The sequence below is a fragment of the Scophthalmus maximus genome, chromosome 22 (genome assembly GCF_022379125.1).
Source record: "Scophthalmus maximus strain ysfricsl-2021 chromosome 22, ASM2237912v1, whole genome shotgun sequence".
NCBI lineage: Eukaryota > Metazoa > Chordata > Actinopteri > Pleuronectiformes > Scophthalmidae > Scophthalmus > Scophthalmus maximus.
The window spans coordinates 5,349,547-5,373,357 of record NC_061536.1 but is presented as its reverse complement, the minus strand read 5'-3'; the positions used below and the strand labels follow the sequence as shown (position 1 = coordinate 5,373,357).

Genomic DNA, 23,811 nt, shown 5'->3' with positions numbered 1-23,811 from the left:
CTTACATGTCACCTCCATGTTTCCGTGTGGTGTGATACTCTCCACAGTGGCTGATGAATCCTCCTGCTTTTTTTGCCAGAGAAGGGAGTTTTTAGCCCTCGACGGGAGACAGGGATGGCTGGAAGGAAGGATGGATGGATGGTGGGAGCAGATGGCTCCTTGGAAGAGCAGTTGAGGTGATTGTGGACAGTTCGCTTCAGCGTTAGCCACAATAAGGGAAGACTCGTCTGGCAACTCAGTTTGGGCACTCCTCCTTTAGCCTTCTCTCTTCCTTCCTGTCTTGTCTGTTTGCTTCTTCAGTTTTCCTGCCTGATTCTCACCTTCAGCATATTATCTTTAAATTAAAAAAAAATTAATAAAAAATCCTCTGCTTCTTCGCTGACAAACTCTACCTATCTCCCCCCTGCTATGATATTTTTGTATGCCGCTCCGTCTCCCTCCCTCCCTCCCTCTGTGACTCTAAGAGCATCAGCCAGGCTGCTCAGCTTCTCTTATGTTGATCTCCGGGCTTATGCCCTGATTGGATACACGCCATGATCAGAGACGCCAATGGTGGTGCAGCAAGTGGATCACATGATAAATGTGTGTGTGTGTGTGTGTGTGGGAGAGAGAGAGAGAGAGAGAGAGAGAGAGAGAGAGAGAGAGAGAGAGAGAGAGATTTAGGTGAAGGGGGAGGGAGGGAGGGAAGGATGACAGAAGAGGAGGAGAAGGAGGAGGAGGGGTATTTTGAGTGGCTGTAAGCCGCTACATAGTTTTTTTTTGTGCCCGAGCAGAGAGAGATGGGGGCTTCTCTTTTTTTTCCTGTGGCGAAGAAGAGGAGGAGGAGAAGCTCTCAGCACAGCTGTCTGGATGAAGGGACAGGCAGCCGTACGCGATAGAGCCTCTGATAGACTGACGCGCATAAACACGAGCGTGCCCACATGCAGCGGAGAAGTGGCTCCATCATACAGAAACAGAGCTAGAGTAGTGCAGCGTAGCAGCGGTAATTGGACAGGGGTTGCTATGGAAACAGGGGAAACGGTTGCCTGACGGACGGCATTGTGCCCTGGGAGCATCACACTTGCCTCCATTAAACACAGATTGTGTATACACAGCATATATACACCTCTTGTTCTCTATATCTGCATCTTTCACTGAACAAATTCAGAAAGAAAAAAAGAACACAAAATGTATAGTGGCTGTGTGTGTGTGTATGTGTGTGTGTGTGTAGGCTTAAGATCCACAGTCTTTTTAAGATTCATTTAAGCATTTGTCATAAACGACCGTGTTTTCATGTAAGACCTGTGCATGTCTTTGTGTACGTATGTACAAAGCAGATGCTCAGTCAGCCACGAAGAGCCAGCCAATGAGAGCGGCAGCAGCATTTAAGCAGTGCGCACACGCTCGCAGGCCACAGCATCGTGCACGCCCAAACATTGATACAACCTGAACGAACGAGGTGTTTTTGAATTCCACACCTCAGAGAGCTCAGCGCTCACTGTGTCTGGCAGCGGCAGCACGAGCTGCAGGGAAATCTAGCCGAACCCTATCTGTGTTTTGAAGTGGACGCCCTCAGAATTATCCTTGACACAGCTCATTATCCTCCCAAACACCTTAAAGAGGATAGATCCTCATTTACTGAATGCACATTTGGACTGAATGGCAACATTCACATAATATAGTTCCAGACTAGTCCTTTCACAACACAGCCAGGATTTCTTTGATAAATAGATAACTCTGTCACGTTGTCCTGTTGCCATTTCTCTGTAGCCTAAAATGCTGGCTCACAGAAAGATTTCTTTAAATCCAAAACCATAGCAGATGAATGACTCTTCAATATGCATTTACTTAGGAATAACTTTTAAATACCTATTCTCTTTAAAAAGCCATAGAATACAGACATCGCATTTCTTAGTCTACTGAGACACCAATACCCTCAACTAGAAAATTCAACTGTCTGCTTTGAACGGACAAATGGAAAATCACTGCACTTCAAGTCAGCAGCAGTGAGATGTACAGTGTAACTGTTGCAGTACATATTACTGACCCAACCTCTTGCCATAGATATGATGTGTTTCATCATTAGGCAAGTCAGCACTTGCTGCATGATCAAATCAGAAATATTGTTGTTGATTGTAAACATGTTCTTACCTTTGTGCGAAGTCATAGTTTCAGCACTTTGTTTGTCAGGTCATTTATCTCTTATTCTCTCACCCAAAACCATTATTTCCTTCTTTCTTTCTTATCCCTTAAAGATAAGGGGAAATGATACAACATAGCTAACCAAATGCATATATTGGAACATAATGCATATAATTCATATAAAATGGATCTTTGGTGTTAGGCTTTGGGTTGAAGTAGCTACCAGAGTGATACGATGGGTCATGTATGCGGGTTTGTGTTTGAGATGTGCTTGTTTTGTTTTGGCAAAAACATTGTTTACAATTCTAAAAGAGTGCGGTCTAAATTATTCACGAGTCCCTCATTCTCTGCCTCCTAATGTAACAACTCAAGGAAAGGAGTGAGCCGAGTCCTTAACAGCTCTGCATCACTCTGTATTCGCTGAGCCATACGCACCTTTGAGCTACTGTGAATTTGAACAAATCCCCTAATTACAGTTTTCCATTTCACATGTCCTTGTATGAAAGCTAAAGATGCTCTAACTTCCATTTCAATAGACTTTAGCCTCCATCCCTTGATTTGATTACTCACTTGAATGACTTTGTTAATCACTTACGACTCACGTTCTTCTTCTCATTAATATCAATCTCATAATTCTGATTTGCAGATACTAAGGCCCGGTATTTCACCGGATCAAGCTTTCCCCGTGTGCATTTTGGGGACGTGTCCGACCTCTCCATTGTCAAGACATTAGCCAGTGATTGTTTCAGCTACAGACAAACAACTCAACGCCTTGTTGACAGAATTGGGTAGAAAATGACAACTTTCAGACATCATCAGAGGGGCTGACATCGCCCGAGTGTTTCCAAGTTCATAGCAGCTATAAACTGAGCCTCGGCGTTTGAGGAAGGGGAGCGCAGAGCTCCGCACGCACCATTTAGTTGATAGGAAGCCCCAGAGACCAGACAGCCTTTCTATCGACAAGCTGCTGCTGAATTTCAAACTCCCAAGGTGCCGAGTGATGAAAGATGAGGTTGGGGAGGGAAGAGGGGAGAAGGAAGGGAAGCCTCATCTATCCCAACACGATCGAAATTGACTCGCACCTCGGCGGGAGGGGCGTGAAGGATGGGATTGGATAATAGGATTGCTTGCTAGGGGAAATGTTTGTACAGTATGTGTGTCATGTTCTCCCCCAAAGCTGAACTTTAAGTGGAGCTGAAACTGAGATGAGGAAGTCATCCAAAGCCTATAAGAGACGGTCTCATCACCCCTGGTATATCTATCACGAAGGACACTCAAACATTTACTTCATTATTACAACACTTACAAACAGACCTAAATGACAAATCTCCCATGTCACAATGTAAACTCCTTGTTCTGGTGCTGAGTTCATCAAACCAAAAATAGAATAATGCTCACGTGTTGTTCCACCAAGGCTTTAGTGAATTCAAAAACACGTACGGTAATGAGATCGCCATACCTGAAAGATGGATTAAAAATGTATTCAACATCCAGAGGATGAATAAATTAATCCTGTTTTCCATCTTGACTACAATCTGGTAAGGCTCTTCATTTATAGCCTCTTAAAGTCAATCACAAACGCTGTAATAAGTCTCAAAACAACAACAATACATTTTTCACACCACTCAGTTATTTCCTGTAAGAAAGCCGAGGGTTGGACTTCATCCACAGTTTTCAGCATCGGAGCTCTAGCTTCTGTTTGTAACGACGGTCAGACTATGTTCTAAGACTCAATTAACTCCCGCTAAAGTAACAGAAGATGGTGCAACTCCAGCATCTCTTCACAGTCACTCCATTTACAAAACAAAAATAATAACACCCCAAAAATAAAATAGCGTGACATGCTGGACCAAGAGGCGAGTACCTGCAGAACAAATGCAGCACTGAGGACGTGCTCACTGAGGAGGGAGGCACTTGTCTGATGCTGATCAAATGCCTGTAAATATAAGCAGAGGGCCGGACCACAACAAAACACACTGTGTAAGCAGTGACTTGGACACCGGGTGACTTGTAAGCGCGTGTTTGATGTTTGATACCATAAGAGAATCGTGATTTGTTTGACAAAGCCGGGGGAAAGCCGTGAGGCATCTGTCGACTGCTCCAACTGAATACACAACATACAATAGCTGTCACAAACACCTCATTACTATCACCGTCTGGTCGCGCGGGCGCACACACCCGCACGAGCCGAATCAACGTTAGCCAGCTCGCGGGGAGTTTTTCATCTTCATCCAGACTCCAATGAACTCCAAATGAAGATGTAGGAGCCTAATCAGCGGCTCAGCCAATGGAGCCGGGTAATGTTTCATGTCAAAGGGGGGGGGGGGGGGGGACATGGAGGAAAAATCTAAATCGAAAAACTCCATAAGATGTGTGTGCAGTCCCCTCTCTAAATCTGTGCCCTTTTATAGGAAATCCCTAAAGCATGTTCATCTGTGCAAGCATTTCCATGTCTATGCATCTTAATCGAGTCTCATATTTGAATGTGCCTGCCATCCTAAACACTGACAGAACTTGAGATATGATTATCACAGTTGTAATAAAGAGTGAACTGCTGTATGTTTACAACAGAAAGTGTGGCACATAAATCTCATTTGTATCATGAATTTACACAAAGATCACTTTGAAATACCCAGAAAACCACCCATTCTAAAAAAAAGCCATTGTTTTTGTCCTCAGTGTCATCATCTATTAGGTTTTGCCATCAAATATATTAGGTTTTTTTTTACCATGCTGCACCTTTTTTCTTTTTTTTATTAGTCAAAAGCTTCCAACTGCGTCCCAGTTCGACACTGCATAGTTGGCATGTATGGAATTAACACACTCCAGTAGTTTGTGTGTGAAGTAAATGGTACAAAACAACATCAATCAGGAAAAGTTACTGCCAATTTTTTTTAAATTCAGAAACTATTCCAAGACGTTCGTGGAGACGTCTCAACTGTGTCCAGATTCTGGTTTGACTTTTTCCAGCTGCGTGGAGTCCATCAACGTCACATTAAATTACGACTCAATCAAAAGAATTGTAAGTAGGTAAATGTACACATAGTGGCATCATGTGTTCTTTAAATCGTCACGTTGCCAACGTCAATGTATTTGAAACTCAAAACCTAGTTACGATTAGTACATAGCATCGATTGAACTGAGGCACAGTGTGTACCTTGTTGAAGTCTTCACTCGTGGCTCTCATCTCCTTCCAGGTCTTGTTGAGCAGCTGGATGGAGATGCAGAAGAATTCCTCGAAGGAGCGATCGTGGGTGAAGAACATGGGATGGAAGTCGTGACAGTTTTCACTGGCTGTGGACAAAGAGAGACGGACCGTCACCTGCAGCGGCAGATTGAGTGAAAGCTTGTACCTGTGATAGAAGCCATTTCATGTTTTCGCTTTATTTGTCACAAATTACTTTATTCATGCAAATCTGTAATCACCGGTAGTTAGTGCAATAAACAATGGCTACAATAATTAATTCTTAAATTATTAAGCTAAAACCAGTCCTTAATAAGCACTACTGTAAATATAAGTACAAAGTTATAATTGGTAACCGCGTTCTATTCCAGATGTAAATACACCTCAGGCTAAATGCCAGTGACATTTATGACTACACTAATAATTAAAATTCAGCCTTGAAAGAAGGCAGCATGTCACGTGGCTCACTTCATAGGCTTATATAAGGACAGCACCGTTTGACATTAGAGGAGAGTCCATGAGTGAGTCGAGGGGTTTCGGTCGGTTCAGACAGATCTGCAACAGCTGAACTGAAACGACTGATCCTTGTTTGGAAGCAGAGATTCCAACTTACAGTGACTTTTTCTAGTATGTTATTTGATGCTGAATCAGAACTCAGTAAAACTAATCCAGTTGCCTGATCCCATCTCCCTCCACATCTCCACATAAAACATTGAAAAAAGAAGTTCCGGTTGACCTGCAAAGTTCCACTCACTTTTTACCCTCTACTCTGCTAAATGACTCATGCCATATGGTGGCCTTGGCATTTATAAATATGTAATTGGGCCCTGAAGGAACGTGGCCCCAAGCCGGGACCTGAACACCTGACTAATGCACAACAACAGGGAAAGTCGCACGCACGCACGTGCACACACACACACACACACACACACACACACACACACACACACACACACACACACACACACACACACACACACACACACACACACACACACACACACACACACACACACACACACACACACACACACACACACACACACACACACACACACACACACACACACACACACACACGCACAAAGCAACAGCAAAAAAAGATCACTTGGGCCACAAAATGTTACAAAGTCGTGAAATAACTGCTGCTGGAAGGTCCTGCATTACATTAAAAGTAGCAAATGAGTGTGATGATGATGCAAGATCATTCGTACACGTTCACAGTCAAGATAACAGAACAATATGAGATTGTTGAAAGACTGTTCACGAGAGGTAATCTAATTGGCCTGGGAGGGATTCCCAGATGATACTTCACAGACACGGCAGAAAGTTAATGTGTTTATAGGTCATTTCAAAGAAACAACCACTGAGGATGAGATGTGGCTCCCCTACGAAGCAAGACTCTGTGTAATTGTAATCTAGCTCCTCATCAACTTCAATCACAAAATATTCCCGGGAGACAAATTGTGACCAGCGAACACTGTTCTAACTGGATTAGGTTGAGATCTTTCCATTTTCCAAAGCCAGAGGTGGTTTATTTTATTCATTAGCTGTGTAGTGAGGCATTTCAACCCCCGCTACTTCTGCCAGGGTGTGTTCTGAAATCAGAACGGGTGGGAAGAGGAACTGACATAGCTCTCGAGTGCCCAAGCCACATTAACCAGGAGGTACAGTAACAAGGCTTGACATTCATTTGAACAAAATTCGTCTCCCTCTCGTCTTGCGGAGATGAGTGGCCAAAGGTTAGTTCAATTAAAGAGTTTCAGCGCGGAGCAACAGGGGCTCTGTCACACCACAAGTAGCCATGAAATTGGATGGAAGGGGTCAGGCAGCAATTGAAACTTCACAGTATAATGAGTGATGGCCGGGAGGCGACCTGAGCCTTGATTTGGAGCGATGGATGGGAGATTACGGGGAGGGTGAGGTGGATAAATCCAGAGGGATGCGCTACCAGTGCCGCTAGTCTATCAGGAAACTAATGGAGGTGAGCCAAAACAGATGCTGACTGGCTGCTTAGTCAACAGTAAACTGCGCTCAGGGACAGAAGAAGAAGAAAAAAACGAGACGGGATGGAGTGGGGGAAAAAGGGGGAATTTAAGAAAAAATATCCTTCATCGGTCAAATACCCTTTTTGGCCGCCTCGCAAAACTTCTTGTTAGGGTTGAAGTTCGGAGTGACCCCTGAGCTAAATGGACCGTTTATTGATAGACAGTGCCCTGAGGTGGCAAGGTGTGGGGAATTACATGTCGAGGCTTATTTGGTAGCTACCGACAGTGAGCAATCTCATGTGGCTCTGCAGAAAGTTTTTCTCCATCCTGAGGTTTTGCGAGGCATGCTGAGTCGCAGACAGTTTTATTACCTCTCACTGGGCTCAGCAGGACCCTGAAGCCGCACAGCGATGAGGCAAAAACAAAACGCTCTCCTTTGTTGATGCTCTAAATATTCCGCTGGTGAAAAGGTGGACGTCAGCAATTTTTCCAGGTGTTACTTAAACTTACATAATTCAAAGTCTCTGTGTTTCTGAGACAAAAAAAACTAAACTTCTAAACACACTTGTGATTTCTCTGCAATGGGAATCAAACATTGTTTGGGAGGATCCCATGAACATTCTCTCAGGCCACAACTCCATGTTCTCGCATGCAGCACCACCGGAAAACTTTTTTAGGAAACATTCCAGACTTCGGTGCACGTCTGACAGCAGCTTGTGCTGCACTTGTAGGTTTTTTTTTGCTTTTAGCTTCTGTCCAGTTCGTCCCAAACCAGCTCGAAGGGGTTTAATCCTGGAGACCGTGCTGCTCACACGTCACGTGAAACCACCGTCCACTTCTTTATGCAGTTCGCATAACAGTGTTCTGTATCACAATACGCATGTTGCACACTTACCCAAACGGTTACAGAGTGTGGATCACTGAATATTTCATCAAACAAACGTAATTCACCCACGCTGAGGAAATAATTTAAGAGGGGAAATCTGGGCGCAGCTGCTCCGCATTTTAGCAGCCTCCAGGGACGAACACACAGCAGCATTTGGGGTGTAATATTTATATCAACGCGAGAGAAAAGAAATCCAACTATTGTCTTAGAGATACAGTGTGATTTCCCACCACTCAAGATGTCACGACATTTTCATGTTTCATTTGTACTCTTAGGGATATGTAGAAACGGAGCCACGATTCTGACTGAATGTCAAGAGTCGTAATAGTCAGCACTTCAACTTTATAGTTACGGTCTCGTTTCAAATTCAGTGCACTGAAATACAGAGCCAGGACAATGCTATCTTAGTAGGCTGCGATATATTTCATCGGGCCTTCAGGAAACACCAACTGTTTGAATGTATAGCTCTTTCAAATGAAAAGTCCACATAGGGGGACAATTTGGTTCTTCTTTTTTTCAGCGCTGCAGCTTCTTTCCAGCTGGCTGAAATGTCACGGCTGACTCATTCTCCACACTGCTCAAATGCACTTAACATTATCTGCCTGAGCAGAAATGGCACTACGTGAGTGCAAAGTCATGCTTCTGCGATTAGGTAACTATCGCTTTAAGCCTCATGAGCATTGTTGGTTTTTTTTAACCAGAGCGATGCTTTAGCATTATTCTGACTGACACTGAGGCTACAATGATGAAATGAAACGGAATAAAAATACTGAATCACCCAAATCACTGGCTGACTAACTGACTGACTGGGTTTTGCAGCTGGATTGACTGAACTAAGGATCTGAAAAAAACGAAAAAGAGAGAGGATATACCGAGCTCCTCGCAACTCTTGCCCCAGATCGTTAGGCTGCACATGACCTTAATCTGAGGGCGACTGCAGCCATCCTGTGCCTGTGTGTGTGTGTGTGTGTGTGTGTGTGTGTGTGTGCGCCTTCAATGACTATCAATGAGTGAAACTTCCTCATAAAAATGTCTCCCTTTAAGGGAACAAAGGGATGGGAACTGCAATACTACCCAATACACTCCAAGTAAAATAGAGAAGGAAAATATTTCAAATTACTTGAGAAACTACCCGAAGAAGCTCAGGTGGAAGAAAAAGGACCTTGTATTTTTTTTTATGTCAAAATTATAGGTATTGAAAACTACATCTGCAGTGACCCATGCTACATGGAAGCTTTAAAACCTGCGGCCACGCACTCGTGAACTGGGCTCGTAATTTGGGCTGAAACTGATTATATAAAAGCTCTTTTCATTCCTCCCGCTGAGGAACAGCCATTTCCCACAGGCAGGCTAACGTGGTCATAGAGATGGGTTGGACAACCAGACACATCCAGTCCCTGAGGAGTCTGACACTTTCTGATGGATGAGTCACACAGCCAGGGGTACACACACACACACACACACACACACACACACACACACACACACACACACACACACACACACACACACACACACACACACACACACACACACACACACACACACACACACACACACACACACACACACACACACACACACACACACAACTCTGCTTGTAGCTGGATGACATGCCATGAAGCAGCAGGGTAGATATGAAGTCGCTCTCTCAATTTAAGCTCCAATTTATGACTTTACGGCCAAGCATATGGGTCCACAGCGAAAAAAGAAAAAATCTGGACGGATGGAAAATGGGCTGCAATGGCTTTTTCTTTGTCGTGTATGATTTTCATCCATCTGCACAACCAGATGTTCGGTCCCTGTACCACCCATGAACTAGGTAACAGGACACCGACGACCAGTTTAGGTTGTGCTGGACCATATGTCTGCACGGACGTCATGGATCTCCACAAAATGATAAACAGAAAAGATTGATGGTCCATCTTGTTGTGACACTGGATACTTAGTTGATACTAACCAAAATGTCCATTTGTCCCCCGACTCAGAGACAGTTTAGGAACTACTATGCAACTTTCCCTGGACACAACAGGGAGTCGGGCCTTTTCAGCAGGGTGGAAGCTGTAAGGCAGATAAACAGTGTCAACATATAGGACATATAGGGGGGGGGCAGATTGTTTGTCTTGTCTCACCAGCACTAGAAAAGCTGCAGTTACTCACACGTGAACATCTCAAATCATCCACTCAATCTGGAGTCCTGTTACAACTCTTGTCAACTTTCAAGGAACCCAAGACATCTCTGACACAGAACCAGAATCGAATGCTTGTACAAAATATGTATTTGTATAAATGTCTCATCTTCGCAGCACCAAAGTAAAATTCACGAATATATCACACACACACACGCGGTGAAAATAACACTAACCACGCTGCCGCCGCCAGTATCCAGATACACACGAACTTTGCAGTTCGATCCAATTGAAACTATTCAGCCAACAAGTTTGTTGACCGTGACAAATCACTTCTCAATGGACATCTAGGAGTCACAACACAGAGGCTTTTCTGAAGACTTCTCTGCCTCGGTAGCTCATGATTATCATCGGAACCACGTGACGCGAATGCGTCATAAGCTCTGTAGGCAGGGAGGCGTTCCAAGTCATTAATTTCAGACAAATTAGACACATTGCTACAGCGATGTTCCCCGACATCACACTACATCATCATGAAGGCAAAAAACGGCTCAGAGGGAGCAGAGAGTTCTCCTCTGCTGTCATTTTTCTCTCTCCATCGTTTAATCTACTGGGATGCGCGCGGGGTTGGGCTGAGGTCAGGGGTCGCGGTGATGTCCCTGAAGTGAATGTGTGCCTCTGTCCATGTGTGTGCGTGTGGATGCAAGCGTGACCGAGTGTGGGACAGCTGCCGCCTGTCATGCTCCTCCCAGAGTCCAGTCAACGTGAAAGCTCCGAGGGCTCGGTGACGTCAGCCAGGAGCTAATCACTCGACTGGCCACCACACGGATGAGTCCTGGCCACGAGAGAGGTGACTAAGCATGTGCATTACAAGTGTGTTGTGTCTGCAGCTGTGTGTCTGTTTGTGCCTCTTCTGTGTATGTGTGAGAGAGACGCGTGGGCTTGAATGCCACCCTGACATCTGTCAGGGTCCGGGTGTGTATTTGTTTGTGTGCAAGCGTGTCCGTGTGTGTGGCACAATGTGAAAGAAACCACCCTCAGAATCACCTTGCCACATGATGAATACACAGTGAAAGGTGTCATCCTCAGTCTAATTACAATACCAGCATGCCCTGATGTCCAACTGTGACAAGGTGAGAGTGTGTTTGTGTGTGTGTGTGTGTGTGTGTGTGTGTGTGTGTGTGTGTGTTCTTCCAGTGAGCAGTGTCAGCACCATCTCTCCGGTCCAGTCACAGTTTGCGTGAGTGCGGGAAGCCCAGGCAGCAGGAACACAGAGTTGACTTGGCAGGCTGACCATGTACTCATGCTGCAGCAAAAGCACCACAGCATCACTGTGCCAGCAATGCACACATGGCCTACTCCAGATAAAGACATGAAGTAATGTCATTTATCTATTATTTTACTTTACTTCAATGGAACCTTGACAGAAAAAAGGATGAAAACAGGGGGAAAGTCAAAGGCTTATTTCCTCTGTGGCAGCTAATTACATAACTAAACCATTTTGGCATGCCGAGTACACAGCAACGGTCAAGATGCATTAGAGGACGGAGGGGGGGGGCAGCAGATGGGGAGAGGAGAAAATGAGACAAAGGGAGGCATGCAGCGAATCCATCAGCGCTCCGGAGTGAGACACGCTTCCAACAAATTTAGCATCTGCTTTCGCAGACGCCTCATATTCTCACAAACACAATAAGGCTTATGTAACCGCATCTTGCCGTGCGTTTTCCGTCGAGTCCGAGCTGCCCCAGGATGCATTTATTAAATATGATATCTGAAACTAAAATACACCTCATGCCATTTTCTTCTGAAGGAAAAACCTGAGATCAGAGGGAGTGAGTCACGCTTACCCAAACAACCAGACAATCTGTCTGAGTTTGGTCAGAATTACACAGACGGTAGGTATTATTTTATATCCTGATAATAATGAAGCTGGTAGTTCCATTCTCTCACTGTGGGAATGTCCTTTTGTCTCTCCTTCTAGAGATGACTAATCAAAATGATTGGATAGTTGTTGCAAAACTGCAGCCAGACTGTGTTCATTAGTAGAAAGGCCTCTTCTACCACTGCACACACATATTAGAAGAGCCAAATCATATTTTGTTTTGCCAATTGCATCATGTCATTCTCTGATTGGAAGGACTACAGCTTATCAATGGACATGATCTTTAATGTTTAAAAGGTTGAATCACCACACACACAAAAACATGTCAGGTTTCACCCTGTTTTTAAGGGGTCTTTTGAGGGTCTAAGTGAGGGTGTAAATGGTTACATTACATTCAAGGAGCTCCAAGAACGAAAACACGCAAGTTAAATGAGTTTGGCATCACTGTCATGAGGTGGGTTGTGTTTCATCCATCGCTACACTTCAGTCCTCTGAGGGTTGCTGATGACCGACAGGGGGCGGAGAAGTCTGAGGAACTCCAAGGATGCTAAAGACTTTCAGATTCTGGAGGACCCATCTGTCAAGCTTGTTGTTATTTGTTGCACTCCAATTTAAAAACCTTTAAACCTTGGAAAAACCCAGAAGAACGTTCGCCCTCTTTAACACAAGGCCTCAAGTGACAACTGTGTGAAGTGGCTGCTAACCGCTGAATAGATGCCCATGTCATCCACTTCCCTCATGACTCAAGGAGGGAGACTTGTGGCGGCTACAACCCCAACAAGACACTTCACATGGGGTCAGTTTCCGTGATTATGTTCCAACTAACACCAGTGTTAGCATACTAATGTTTGAATCGCCGACATAAATTTCCATCCCACTGATAACTGATCTGTGGCAGCCGCTGCCCAATGAAAACAATAAATATCACCGGATCCAGACCCATCATGACGTTTACATTTAATGCACAATAATTTAACACGCATTTTCTGCGTGTTTCATTAACCTCACATCAACTGCCAATACTTTAAAAACAAATATGGAAAATTAAGTAATACCTTAATAGATAATGTAATGACTTGTGATGAGTATGTGAGGAAAAATTGTCTCGGCGGGCCAGAAATGTAATTAATCTTATTTATTTAAGTATTTATATAAGTATGTAGTTAGCATAGGAGCAGTGCCCTGAGGATTTTTTGCTGTTCTTCCAGCACATCCTAAGTTTTTTGTTTTTTTTTTGCAATTGGGACAAATGAAGGCTTTTTGTAGAAACTGCCTTCAGGATATTGCCGTAGTATTGTACTGTAGCATGCTATTGTTTAAAGCCAAAAAGAAGATTACCCGAGAGCATTACCAGGGAAACAAAGCAGAACATCCTCCTCAGTTCAGGAGGCAACAATGAAATTTGAGGAAATTTGTTTTCAACTTGACAAGAATAAGGAGCAAAAAGAAGAGGAAGAAAAACTGGCTCAAGATTGAGGGGTAAAATAATCAGTTAACCACAAAATCCCTGGTTAGGGTCCCGCTGGCGATTTCTATTTCATATAATCTTCTACCTTGTATCTCAAGACTTATCTCCCTACTGTCCACAATGAATCAATAAAAAGGAATACAATACCTCCAAACTATTCTAAACATCCCCCAAAAATTGATTTGTTAAAATACTACACAAGCACTAAGACACCCAAATACCAAAGAGCAACAGAAAACCTTGCTTTAATTTTCTGACGCTCAAAAGAAGAAGAAGCTGCCCCTGAGAATCAACAGCAACAAAAAAAGAGAAAGAAAATCAATCCAAGTATTCCATGATGTATTGTGATGTTGTATAACGGAGCTGTCCGTGGTGCTGAATGTGACCTTTTGTTCCGACATTGGTTGGTCGCTCTGTAAAGGAAAAGACAGTTACAAATATAAGGTCATCATGTGACCGTCAGTCTGCAGCCTGCACTGACCTGCACAGACCTTATTTCATGTTTGAGCCTGCCAGAATGTGTGTGTCCATCCCCAGACCTGCAACGGCTCAACACCTCGCTCTCCATCTCGGCAAAGTGACGCCACATCATGAATCACCAATTACTGCCGACGCCCGGTCCTTTCCAAATAACTTCATAAATATTCCATGGGCCGGCTTAAAGAGGAGAGAGTCAGAAAAGCCACGGCTCGGCGCCTCACCGACGCAGATTCCATTAAGCCCAGTGTTCCAGCAGAAACATGGTGGGATAATTAATCTTTTAGGATCTAAAGCGGGGCAACAACAAACGCGAGAGTGGGAGAGAGGATGAGATAGGTTATGAATTAATGGAAGAAGGGGAGCAGCGAGAGTGACACCTGGATAGCCGTATGAATTATGTACGATTCAGCAGCACCGAGAGATGATTCAAACAAGCTCCCTTTCTCCAGAGCAAATCTGCATAGGAATCTTTCAACAAGGAAAAGGGGAAAAGTCTTCAAATGGCCATGTGTTAAATGGAGAAGACAACGGTTTTCTGTGAAAATGTAAATTGCAATTAGTGTATTTGTGTAATTTTTTGTCAAATTCCTGGGACTGAGAAAGAAAACCAGAGCATGAAAGCATGAGAAAGGACTACAAGTGTGAGAGGGACAGATGTTCTTTAGTCCCGCAGAGAGTAAAAAAATAAGGAAAGTAAAAAGAGAGAGTTTGACAGAGAGAGTGAAGAGAGAGAAATCTGAGAAGAAAAAGTTAAGCTAGGAGAGCTCGAAGAGACGAGCGGCGAAGAAAGAGTGTTTCAACAGCCCCAGGCACATCGAATATCCCCTTGGTGTTTTAACCCCAAGAGAAAACAAGAAGAGAGTGTCCGGACTCTTCACATTGACAGACAGAGCAAATGAACCTCTAAGACATCGTCGCAATTAATCCGCTGTCTCTTTCGTCTGCCCTTGTGCACAGAGGGGTGTTGAGCAGAGATTGGAAAATGTAAAAAAAAAAAGAAAAGAAAAAAAGAATAAAATAAATAAAAGCTGAAAATTAACTTTTTTTTTCTGCACCAGGGTTTTTTGGTCTGGTTTTGTAGAAACCACATTTTAAAGAAAACCATGACTTTTAAACGGAGAATCCCACAGTCTGTGTGTTCCAGTTGGCTTTGACGTAGTTTTCCGGAGCATCCTTGTTTTACTCTGCACTATGAAAGTTTTAGTAGGTGGCCTACAGCCACATTACTATATCACCTTGTTCTCGCACGCTGTGTGTCCTGCTGTGCTGAGGTCTGTGTGCGGTAGACGATTATTCACAAGATGCTAGATGATGAAAGATGATGTTTTTATGATGGATATACTGTAGGTGACTAAGAGTATAAAGCCAAACTAGCTGCTCTGTGAGGCGGCACTTAGCCAGACTGCAGCTGATGCTAAATGCCTTTAATGTTTCATGTAATTGGCCGAAAACAAAAGTATTAGCCAAAATTTACATATTGATGTGGCACAACATGAAACATCACACGATCAAAAAGTTATTACAATTATTCATGATAGGGGGATGCATGTCTGCAACAAATTTCGTGGCCGTCCATCCAGAGACATTTGACCTTGAAACCACAAGTATCATCCTAGTTGTGGTAATGTCAGTGGATCAACAGACACTTGAGGATTCATCCCCTGAGGATATTAATGAATGTCAACGTTGACATCAAAGAAACACAAAGACAGAAAATGTCTGTAAGTGTTCTTCGCCTATTGAATGGCTAAAGCAGAAATGCCTTTCCCACGGTGGCGGAGATGGTGCACAATTGAAAAATAACCTTGAAATGTCACTGTAACATTTCAAGTTATTGGCGGAGTAATATGCCAGAGTTACTAATATTACTCAAACTCAAATACCAAGCAATCAAAACCGATAAAACGTTACAGACGCACAGACTCTTCCTCCAACATCCTCATTAGTGTCAGGTATTTCATTGTTTCTCAGCTGAAAGGTCAACCAAATAATGACAAGTGTGCAGAGCTCCGACTCATTTCTCTCCCAGCTTTCCTCTGGGAAATGCACACTCACGCCCCAACATCACACACATGCGCACACGCACGCACACGCGCACACACACACACACACACACACACACACACACACACACACACGCACACACACACACACACAAGACGTGCGCATACTCCCTCTAATGACCAGCCGTTACTCACGAAGCATTTGCAACACCTGCCAGGCCCATGTTACGTTCATCCTACTCGTACATTCATTAGTGTGTGTTAATATACACAGGGCTAATGGGGTGTGTATGAAAATGCACTTAGCCCTCCACAAGATACGACGCATTGCAGATCACGACTACTCGGACACACATGAGAAAAAGATGCATATGATGCTCTGCGAGTGTGAGTCTGTGCAAATATTTACCGTGGCCGTGACAGAGATGGATGGGAACATTAAGATTTGGGACAAAGTCAGTATAAATACATCAACGTGTTGTCTTTCCTCTCCTCTCCCCAGTTTCCTGCAAGGGATTGGTTTTATTCCCCTTATGTATTTTCTTTACCCATGTTGACCAACATATGTACTTGGGAACCCTGTCACATTTTAACCTGGTGTGTATCTGCAGTTGTTGTGTGAGCAGACAGTATCTTCAGACAGATGGGTCAGGTTTTGCAGCATATGGGTTCAACCTTACAAATTCTTATCTGTTCTTCCATTTTACACACACGCACACACGCACACACACACACACACACAGACACACCATAAATATTAATAGTAGCTTCAGTCTCCAGGGCTAACAGCCACAGTAAAGAGGACATTATACAGGCACTGGGACCAGAAAAGCCCAGAGCTACGAGTCAAGGTCACCACCATGATTCATGCATTTAGTCCTGCAGGGTTTCCCTGCGTCAGTATCCTCATCTTTATAGAATTGCTAGAAAACACTTTTTGCAAAAGATAAATGAAAGAAGAATTTTCGAGGCAAGGAAACCAAGCAGACCACATTATGGCTGGTTGCATATTCTAATCATAACTTCAGAGTAAGTTACATGAAGTCGCCCCAGCTGCACTTATTTGGACAAGCAAGTCTCACAGAAACAAAGTCTTATTTATAATGATGCCCTGGCATTCATCCTGGGGAGTTAGCTCTATTGTATAAGCCTTCGACTACGGACTTCAAATCCATAGAGATAAAGATGTTTTCCTTGTTTTGGGGCAAGTCTGGTCGTTTAATCTGCATATTGATATGAATGAGGTAAAAGGCATATTTCAAAGAGTTCCAATTTTAGTCTGCTAGAGCAAAGGTCGAAAGGGCCTGTGCAGGATAACACATTAGGATAAAAAAATTATGAGACTCACCACATCAAAGCAAAGCCACAAGACATGCTGCACAGAACAAAATTCAGGCAGACAAGCTAAAAGCTCAGTGTGTGTGTCAAGTTAATCATAAAGCACCACAGGAGACATGACCTCACCTGGACTATAACCACTCCACTCAACCACCCCTGGTCTCTCCGGGTCAGGGTATGCTTGTTGGGTAATAGTGTTAGTGTAATAATATAAAGCACTGGACACTCCACTGGGTCCATTTGCCTTTGCTGACTGTGTGCTGAGAATTTGATGAGGACCGAGAGGAAGGTGGAGACATTTTGCATCAGAGCAGAGTCTGGCAGAGATAAGGGTATATCAAATAAGGAGGGGGAAAAAGGAGAATTTTAATATGCTTGGAAATGTAAAATATAAATAAATATATTACTGCATCTTCGTATCTTGTATTTAAACCTAGCCAGGCTCTTTTTCATCAGTCATTTTTAAAACTAAGGACAGAATCTGCGTGAATTCCTTTAAATATTTTTAAAGGCAGGTAAACAGAAGTGGACCCTTATTCCTTTCAACAAGTCAAACTCTCCTGCTGCAATTTACAGACAAGACTGAATCCTCCAGGCAAAAAACAGACACGAGCGGACGAAAAGGTCACATCGGTTTTAAAGTGAGCTAAAAAAGCCCTCTCCCTCCCTACAGGGAGCAGCGGGGGTCAGTCTGGAGAGGAACTGAGACCAACGCGCACATTTAAACAAGTAAAGGCGAATGAAAAGGGCACATCAATTTGGAGTGGACGTGGACCCGGCATCTCTTTCTCCGTGCAGTGGGCCTCCCAGGGGCAGTATAGTAGGCTGAAAGGGGGTCGATGGGGTGAGGTGCATCGCTAAATAATGAACTCCCAGCAGCACAATTACTGAGCATAATGGTTGCTTTCATCTTACTAGGAAGGGAATGATGTGTACAAAAAACGCAGACACCCAGACACACGTGCTCAGGAGTACACAAACTATATCCATCTCTGTGGGTAAAGCGATGCCTAATGTATTTTTCCTCCTGTCTATATTCTCACTGTGAAGATAATGGACAAAAAAAGGATTGACGCGAGATAAAGAAGAACCACCGTCTTCGGCGGACTGCATGTGGAAGGTGTGTGAGTCTGGCTGCTGTTGGGGACTTACGAAGCTCGCCCACTTTGAGAATCTCGCAGAGCATCTTGGTCAGCTCGATGCTGCTGCGGCCGAACGGACACTCGTGCTTGTCTTCTCGACTGCTGTTCTCCAGCACGATCTAGAAGACACGGAGAATCCAATAAACACCAACAAGCGACGTCAGGAGCAGATCTTCTCAGGGGTAAAGAAATGGTCAAGTATGGGATTTTGTTGAAAAACACTCTCTAAACACAATGACAGGCGTATCCATAAAAGATGGAGGGGTGCATTTCTAGTTTCCTTAATGTTCATATCGATATAAAATTTCATATACAAATTGGACTATAGCAAAATGATAAAGGACATTTTCTATCATACCGTGGCCAAGAGTCTAACATGTTCAATTCATTCTTCTACAACGCTGTACTATTCCTGTACTGCAGGTTTGAAAATGGCATTTAAACCAGGATCCCCATGCAGATTAAAGTCTCTGTGAGATTGTTACAGTCGTTCAATTAATTCTCAGTGTCATCGGATGGTGGCAGAAAACATTTCTATCTGCTGCAGTATATTTGGGAGTTGCCAGAGATAAAAATGTTCACATCCAACAGTCTGGTCATTTTATCTCAAAATAACTCATTGAGACTATTCCGTGGTCTTGACAGAAGTATGCATTCTCAGAGTGCCTTTTGCTGCATTCATCTACAGAGTCGCACTGGCTTGTCACTCAAGGTCATTTTGCCACAAACATTTCCATTATGGTTAAAACTATTAGTCATTATCTGCCCTTATCTGACCCTCAAAGCTATCTGATTGGAAGACAAAAAACAACCCGTGAATGAAATGTCTACGGGAAGGAATTTACTCTAATCATGTGGAAGGCTGCAGTGCTCCCAAAATGAGGCCATCAAGGTCCCAATCATTCTCGGTGGTGACAGTTTAATTTGGGAAATAGGAGGCTCTGTTTTCTCCCTGTGGTCGACTGATAAGGACTGAGCCTGCACTACTATAACATCTTTTTTCTCAGGTCCAGAGACGCAGAGTGACACACCAACATAAAGCTTGCGCTGCTGAAACTGTTCTAATGAACCTGATTTAACAAGTGGAAACGTGAATGCCCTAATCACCAAAGCCAGTGAATGCCACTCTATTAGACACTACAGTTGAATTACATCTCAAGCCTATTAACCAAATCAATCATGTTGACTGTCATGTAAAAAAGTGAACGACTGACACTGAGAGGAATCAAATCAGTTCTATTGTCTGGGCTGAATAACCTCATGAAATGCAGTTCTTCCTGAAAGAAAATTTGAGTTTGAGCCAGAAACTAGAAACTAGAAGTGAATGAGCCGGAGGGAAGAAGGTTTGGTGGGAGGCAAAATCATAGAAAATGACTGCGCAGCGTGTGTGTGTGTGTGTGTGTGTGTGTGTGTGTGTCTGTGTGTCTACATGGGGCAAAGCCACATATGAAAGTGTATGTGCATGCTTACCCTGATGTAGGCGTCCTGGTGATGTCTGGCAAAGTACAACATGTTATCCAAAGCCAGCATGCCTGGAGGGATCTGGGTGAAATCCACAGCTGGATTCACATGGTTCTGAGAGAGGGGGAGGGGGAGGGGGAGACATGTACTTAAGCTCATACTACAAAATCTATTTTTAAAGCTTTATTATTTGTGGTATAATCCGCTGAACACGCTCCTTTTTTTGCCAGAGCAGTCGTTATCTGTCCTCATACTACCAAATGTGGGATTTTTAGCAAGTGAAGGATTAAATGTTCATTTTTGGTGCAGTAATTCCCTTATGTAAAATAATAAAAATCATTGAAATATGAAAGAGGCTTCGAGTCTCTGCAAGATGATATTCAAAAGGTGGTGAAATTAATAGAAACAGTTTGCCGCCTGAAAGGTACACCATTATTATTATTATTATGGTGAGAAAGAAAATGTTCCACACACACACACAGCTAGATATTTTATGGGATGTGCAGACCGAGACCCGTCTGTGCTGTCACAGTCTATCACACTTAATTCTCCCTTCATTTGACTGATGGTTAAAAGCACGGATACACACGCACACACATCACTCTGAAGTGCATCTTGGGTGTAAAAAGTTGAGACAGGGCGTTGAAAAGGAAAAGCGAGAGGTAGAGGAGGATGAAAGAGGAATGGAGGACACCAGGAGATCTGGCTCATCAGTTTTTGTAACTCTGCCTGACAGGAGGCTTACTTACAGGCTTACAACAGAAACAGACACTAGGGTACATGCATATAATATATATATATATATATATATATATATATATATATATATATATATATATATATATATATATACTGTATATATAAACCCTCACTCTGATACGGACCCATGAAAAAATATTCCAGCATGTTCAACAACCCCTTAAAACATCTGAAGGCACTAAAAGACAAACAAATGATCTCAGCAGTGATAAGGTCTATTGAGAGGATGGAGAATTATGGCTTATGCAAGTGTGTGTGTGTGTGTGTGTGTGTGTGTGTGTGTGTGTGTGTGTGTAAGCTGTCTAGCATTGAGAGGAGATTAAGGATTTTAGGGTGGGTTGTCTCTAAACTGGTGGACACAAGGTTCGTGCAATTGCTCTTATCTTTTCTGAACACAGTGCAGTGGGAAATGTGGACGGGAACAACTCTGGGCTCACGCCAAGCCAGTTGAGTTCTCATGCGATAGTTAGACCACAGCACACAACACAATGTCTAACACACATACACACTGCTAATGACAGAAATTCAAGAAGCCAGAGGAAGAAAACACAGTTTCATGAGATGGGTAAAACGAATCTGTGGGTAACACAGAGAGAAAAAGCACACTTCCACAGCACATCTCTCCAGGCACGTCTAGACAGATTCACACACACTTTAATCTGCAGATTTGGATGTGAAGGACAGTCACGCCCAATTAACAGCTGTCCCTTGTGCACGGGCTGGCTCGCGTTTTCCATTCTGATCTCAGTCTTGAGTCCTGTGTGTGTTCAGTGGAAGAAGTTTCGGGCCCTCTAAAAACACAAACTTACAATGAAGCCGAGCTTCTTGTAGTCTCGGGTGTACATGGACTTGCGCTTCTCGATGCTGCCACTGTTGTTGGGGTCACACTCCACGTCAAAGGCAATTCTCCGCAGCTCAAAGATGATGTCCCTCTGAGCCTGCACACGCAGAGAAGAACATCAGAGTCCTGCACATAAATCTATCCGTCTTTTCTTCCATTCAACATGTTATAATTTAGGATCCCTCAGTTTCAGCCCCCCTCGTCCAGGGTCTTGCAGTGCCCAAGGCTACCTGGCCAGCAGCCATGTCTCTCCATTGCTTATATTACTTGGCCAAACCCACAGTAACTTTTTGTCCCCCTTTTTTTTCTTCTTTTTATTCTGGCCGAATCAGTCCCAAACTGCCCACAAGCTGTTGAATAAAAGATTAATAACTTAACTACTGCTGGCAGCTGTAGCATGCTCGATTCTCCTAGTGGGGGATACCGCTATAAGAAGTAACTTGTGGTTTTCCTGAAAAAGGTGTTATTTTGGAAATTGTTCTGTGCATACCTGCAGGGACTGAGATAAGTTGTAATAAAGTTACGTGTGCAGTGCAGGGTAAACAAGGTTAGACAGACATGAATACATATTATTCTGAGATTTAGTCAACTTTTGCAGACAAAAGCAACCTATTTTGTCATCAATAATCATACCACGCAAAAACATGTTGATGCAACTTTTTTCCTCTTTATTAATGTGAAGTTTGATTTGCTCACTGTCATATTTATTATCCCCGAAATAACATACATTTAGAATTTTGATATTCAAGGACAGCTTATTTGTTTGAAACCATATTGAGAAATTGAGAAGGTCATGATTTACTACTCTAATAAGGGTTTTCAGATCTCTCTTTGAGGCAAAAATGTTTGTGTCATCTGCATAAACCAATGGAGTTTGTGGTGTTAGGTACTGGAGCAAGGTCATTTATGTAAATAAGAAATAGCAATATGGCCCAATATGGATCCCTGAGGTACGCAATAATACATTCTATTCATTTTTATATTCAAGACTGTTAATGAAAACATATTGTTTTCTATTAAGAAGATTCATTATCTTAATGACAACAAATTCCATTAAAAGACAACAACCAACAATAAACTGATCCTACAAACAAAAATGTATCAATGCAACCAGTGTTCTCAGCGGTGACATTGTCCATTTTTTACCCTTCAATCATAGACTCATTTATTCAAATCTTTCTCCACATATCCTTTCAATTGTCACCAATTATTGTCTGCATAGTTCACAGTTCCAACCTGGTCCTGGGGATCCATCTTTGTCATCATGCGGTCCTCCAGCAGGTTGAATGTGAGCACCTGCAGCACATAGAGCTGGTGGGCCATCTCATCGTTGATGGGCGTGGGGCTCCGGATCACGTTCTACATGGTATGAAGAACAAAAGAAAGGAGGGAGAAGGGGAGGGAGGAAGAGCAGAGGAGTGTAAGACAGGGGCGTCGATGTGCAAAGAGAAGGTGAAGGAGAGAAGACAGGTTTTAAGGTCAGAGAGGCGAGACGTGGATTTTGGAGGAAGACGGCAAGAGATAACAAGACGAGAATAAGAGGATTTGGGAGTGAATGATGAGGATTAGAAAGCCAAAGTCAGATGAAGGAACGGGAGAGGGAGAAATGAGATTTGACACAAGGGAGCGGATGAAAGAGAGAAAAGAGGACAGGTGTGAGGAGGGGAGTACAGTAGATAATAACCAGGGAGGCGAGACACGAGGCAGGAGTGGCAGGTGTCATTTCCCTCACTGATAACACACCGGTGCAGAGGCATGAAACCAAGCAGAGAGAGAGAGACAAAGACGAGGAGAGACAGAGAGAGAGAGACAGACAGAGGCATGATTAGACTTACACTGAGAATAATGGATCGCAGCTGTTTCTGGGCAAGGATGTGGGCCATCTCCTATGGAGGGAGAAAGGAAAGGGGGAGAAAAAAATAGAAATTAATATATATTGGGGGAGAGAGAGTGGGAGAGAGACAACAATTTATCCCCAATGAATACGTTTTGTGGGGTTCTCTATGTTGAAAAGAAAATGGATACGCGCAAAAACAAAAATAAAGTTGCCACAGCCCACTGCTGCGTAAGCAGTGACGGGGTCAAGAAATCATAAGGAAGCCATCCCAAAGAAGAACTTAATCTTAAAA

The 23,811-nt window shown here is 43.4% G+C and overlaps 1 protein-coding gene across 4 annotated transcripts in view; it reads right to left on the bottom strand.

Moving 5' to 3' along the window:
- The window catches only part of elmo1 (engulfment and cell motility 1 (ced-12 homolog, C. elegans)), a 93,146-nt gene that overhangs the window by 24,399 nt on the left and 44,936 nt on the right, over positions 1-23,811 (bottom strand). For 3 of the 4 annotated variants that reach the window (XM_035620103.2, XM_035620102.2, XM_035620104.2), the window contains 6 exons: positions 23,518-23,568; positions 22,919-23,041; positions 21,651-21,779; positions 20,092-20,196; positions 18,632-18,740; positions 5,279-5,415 (listed from right to left, as the gene is read on the bottom strand). In XM_035620103.2, coding sequence (XP_035475996.1) covers positions 5,279-5,415; positions 18,632-18,740; positions 20,092-20,196; positions 21,651-21,779; positions 22,919-23,041; positions 23,518-23,568 — 654 coding nt within the window. Of the gene's footprint in view, positions 1-5; positions 367-5,278; positions 5,416-18,631; positions 18,741-20,091; positions 20,197-21,650; positions 21,780-22,918; positions 23,042-23,517; positions 23,569-23,811 lie in introns of those variants that run through there. The other variant, XM_035620107.2, reaches the window with a different exon arrangement.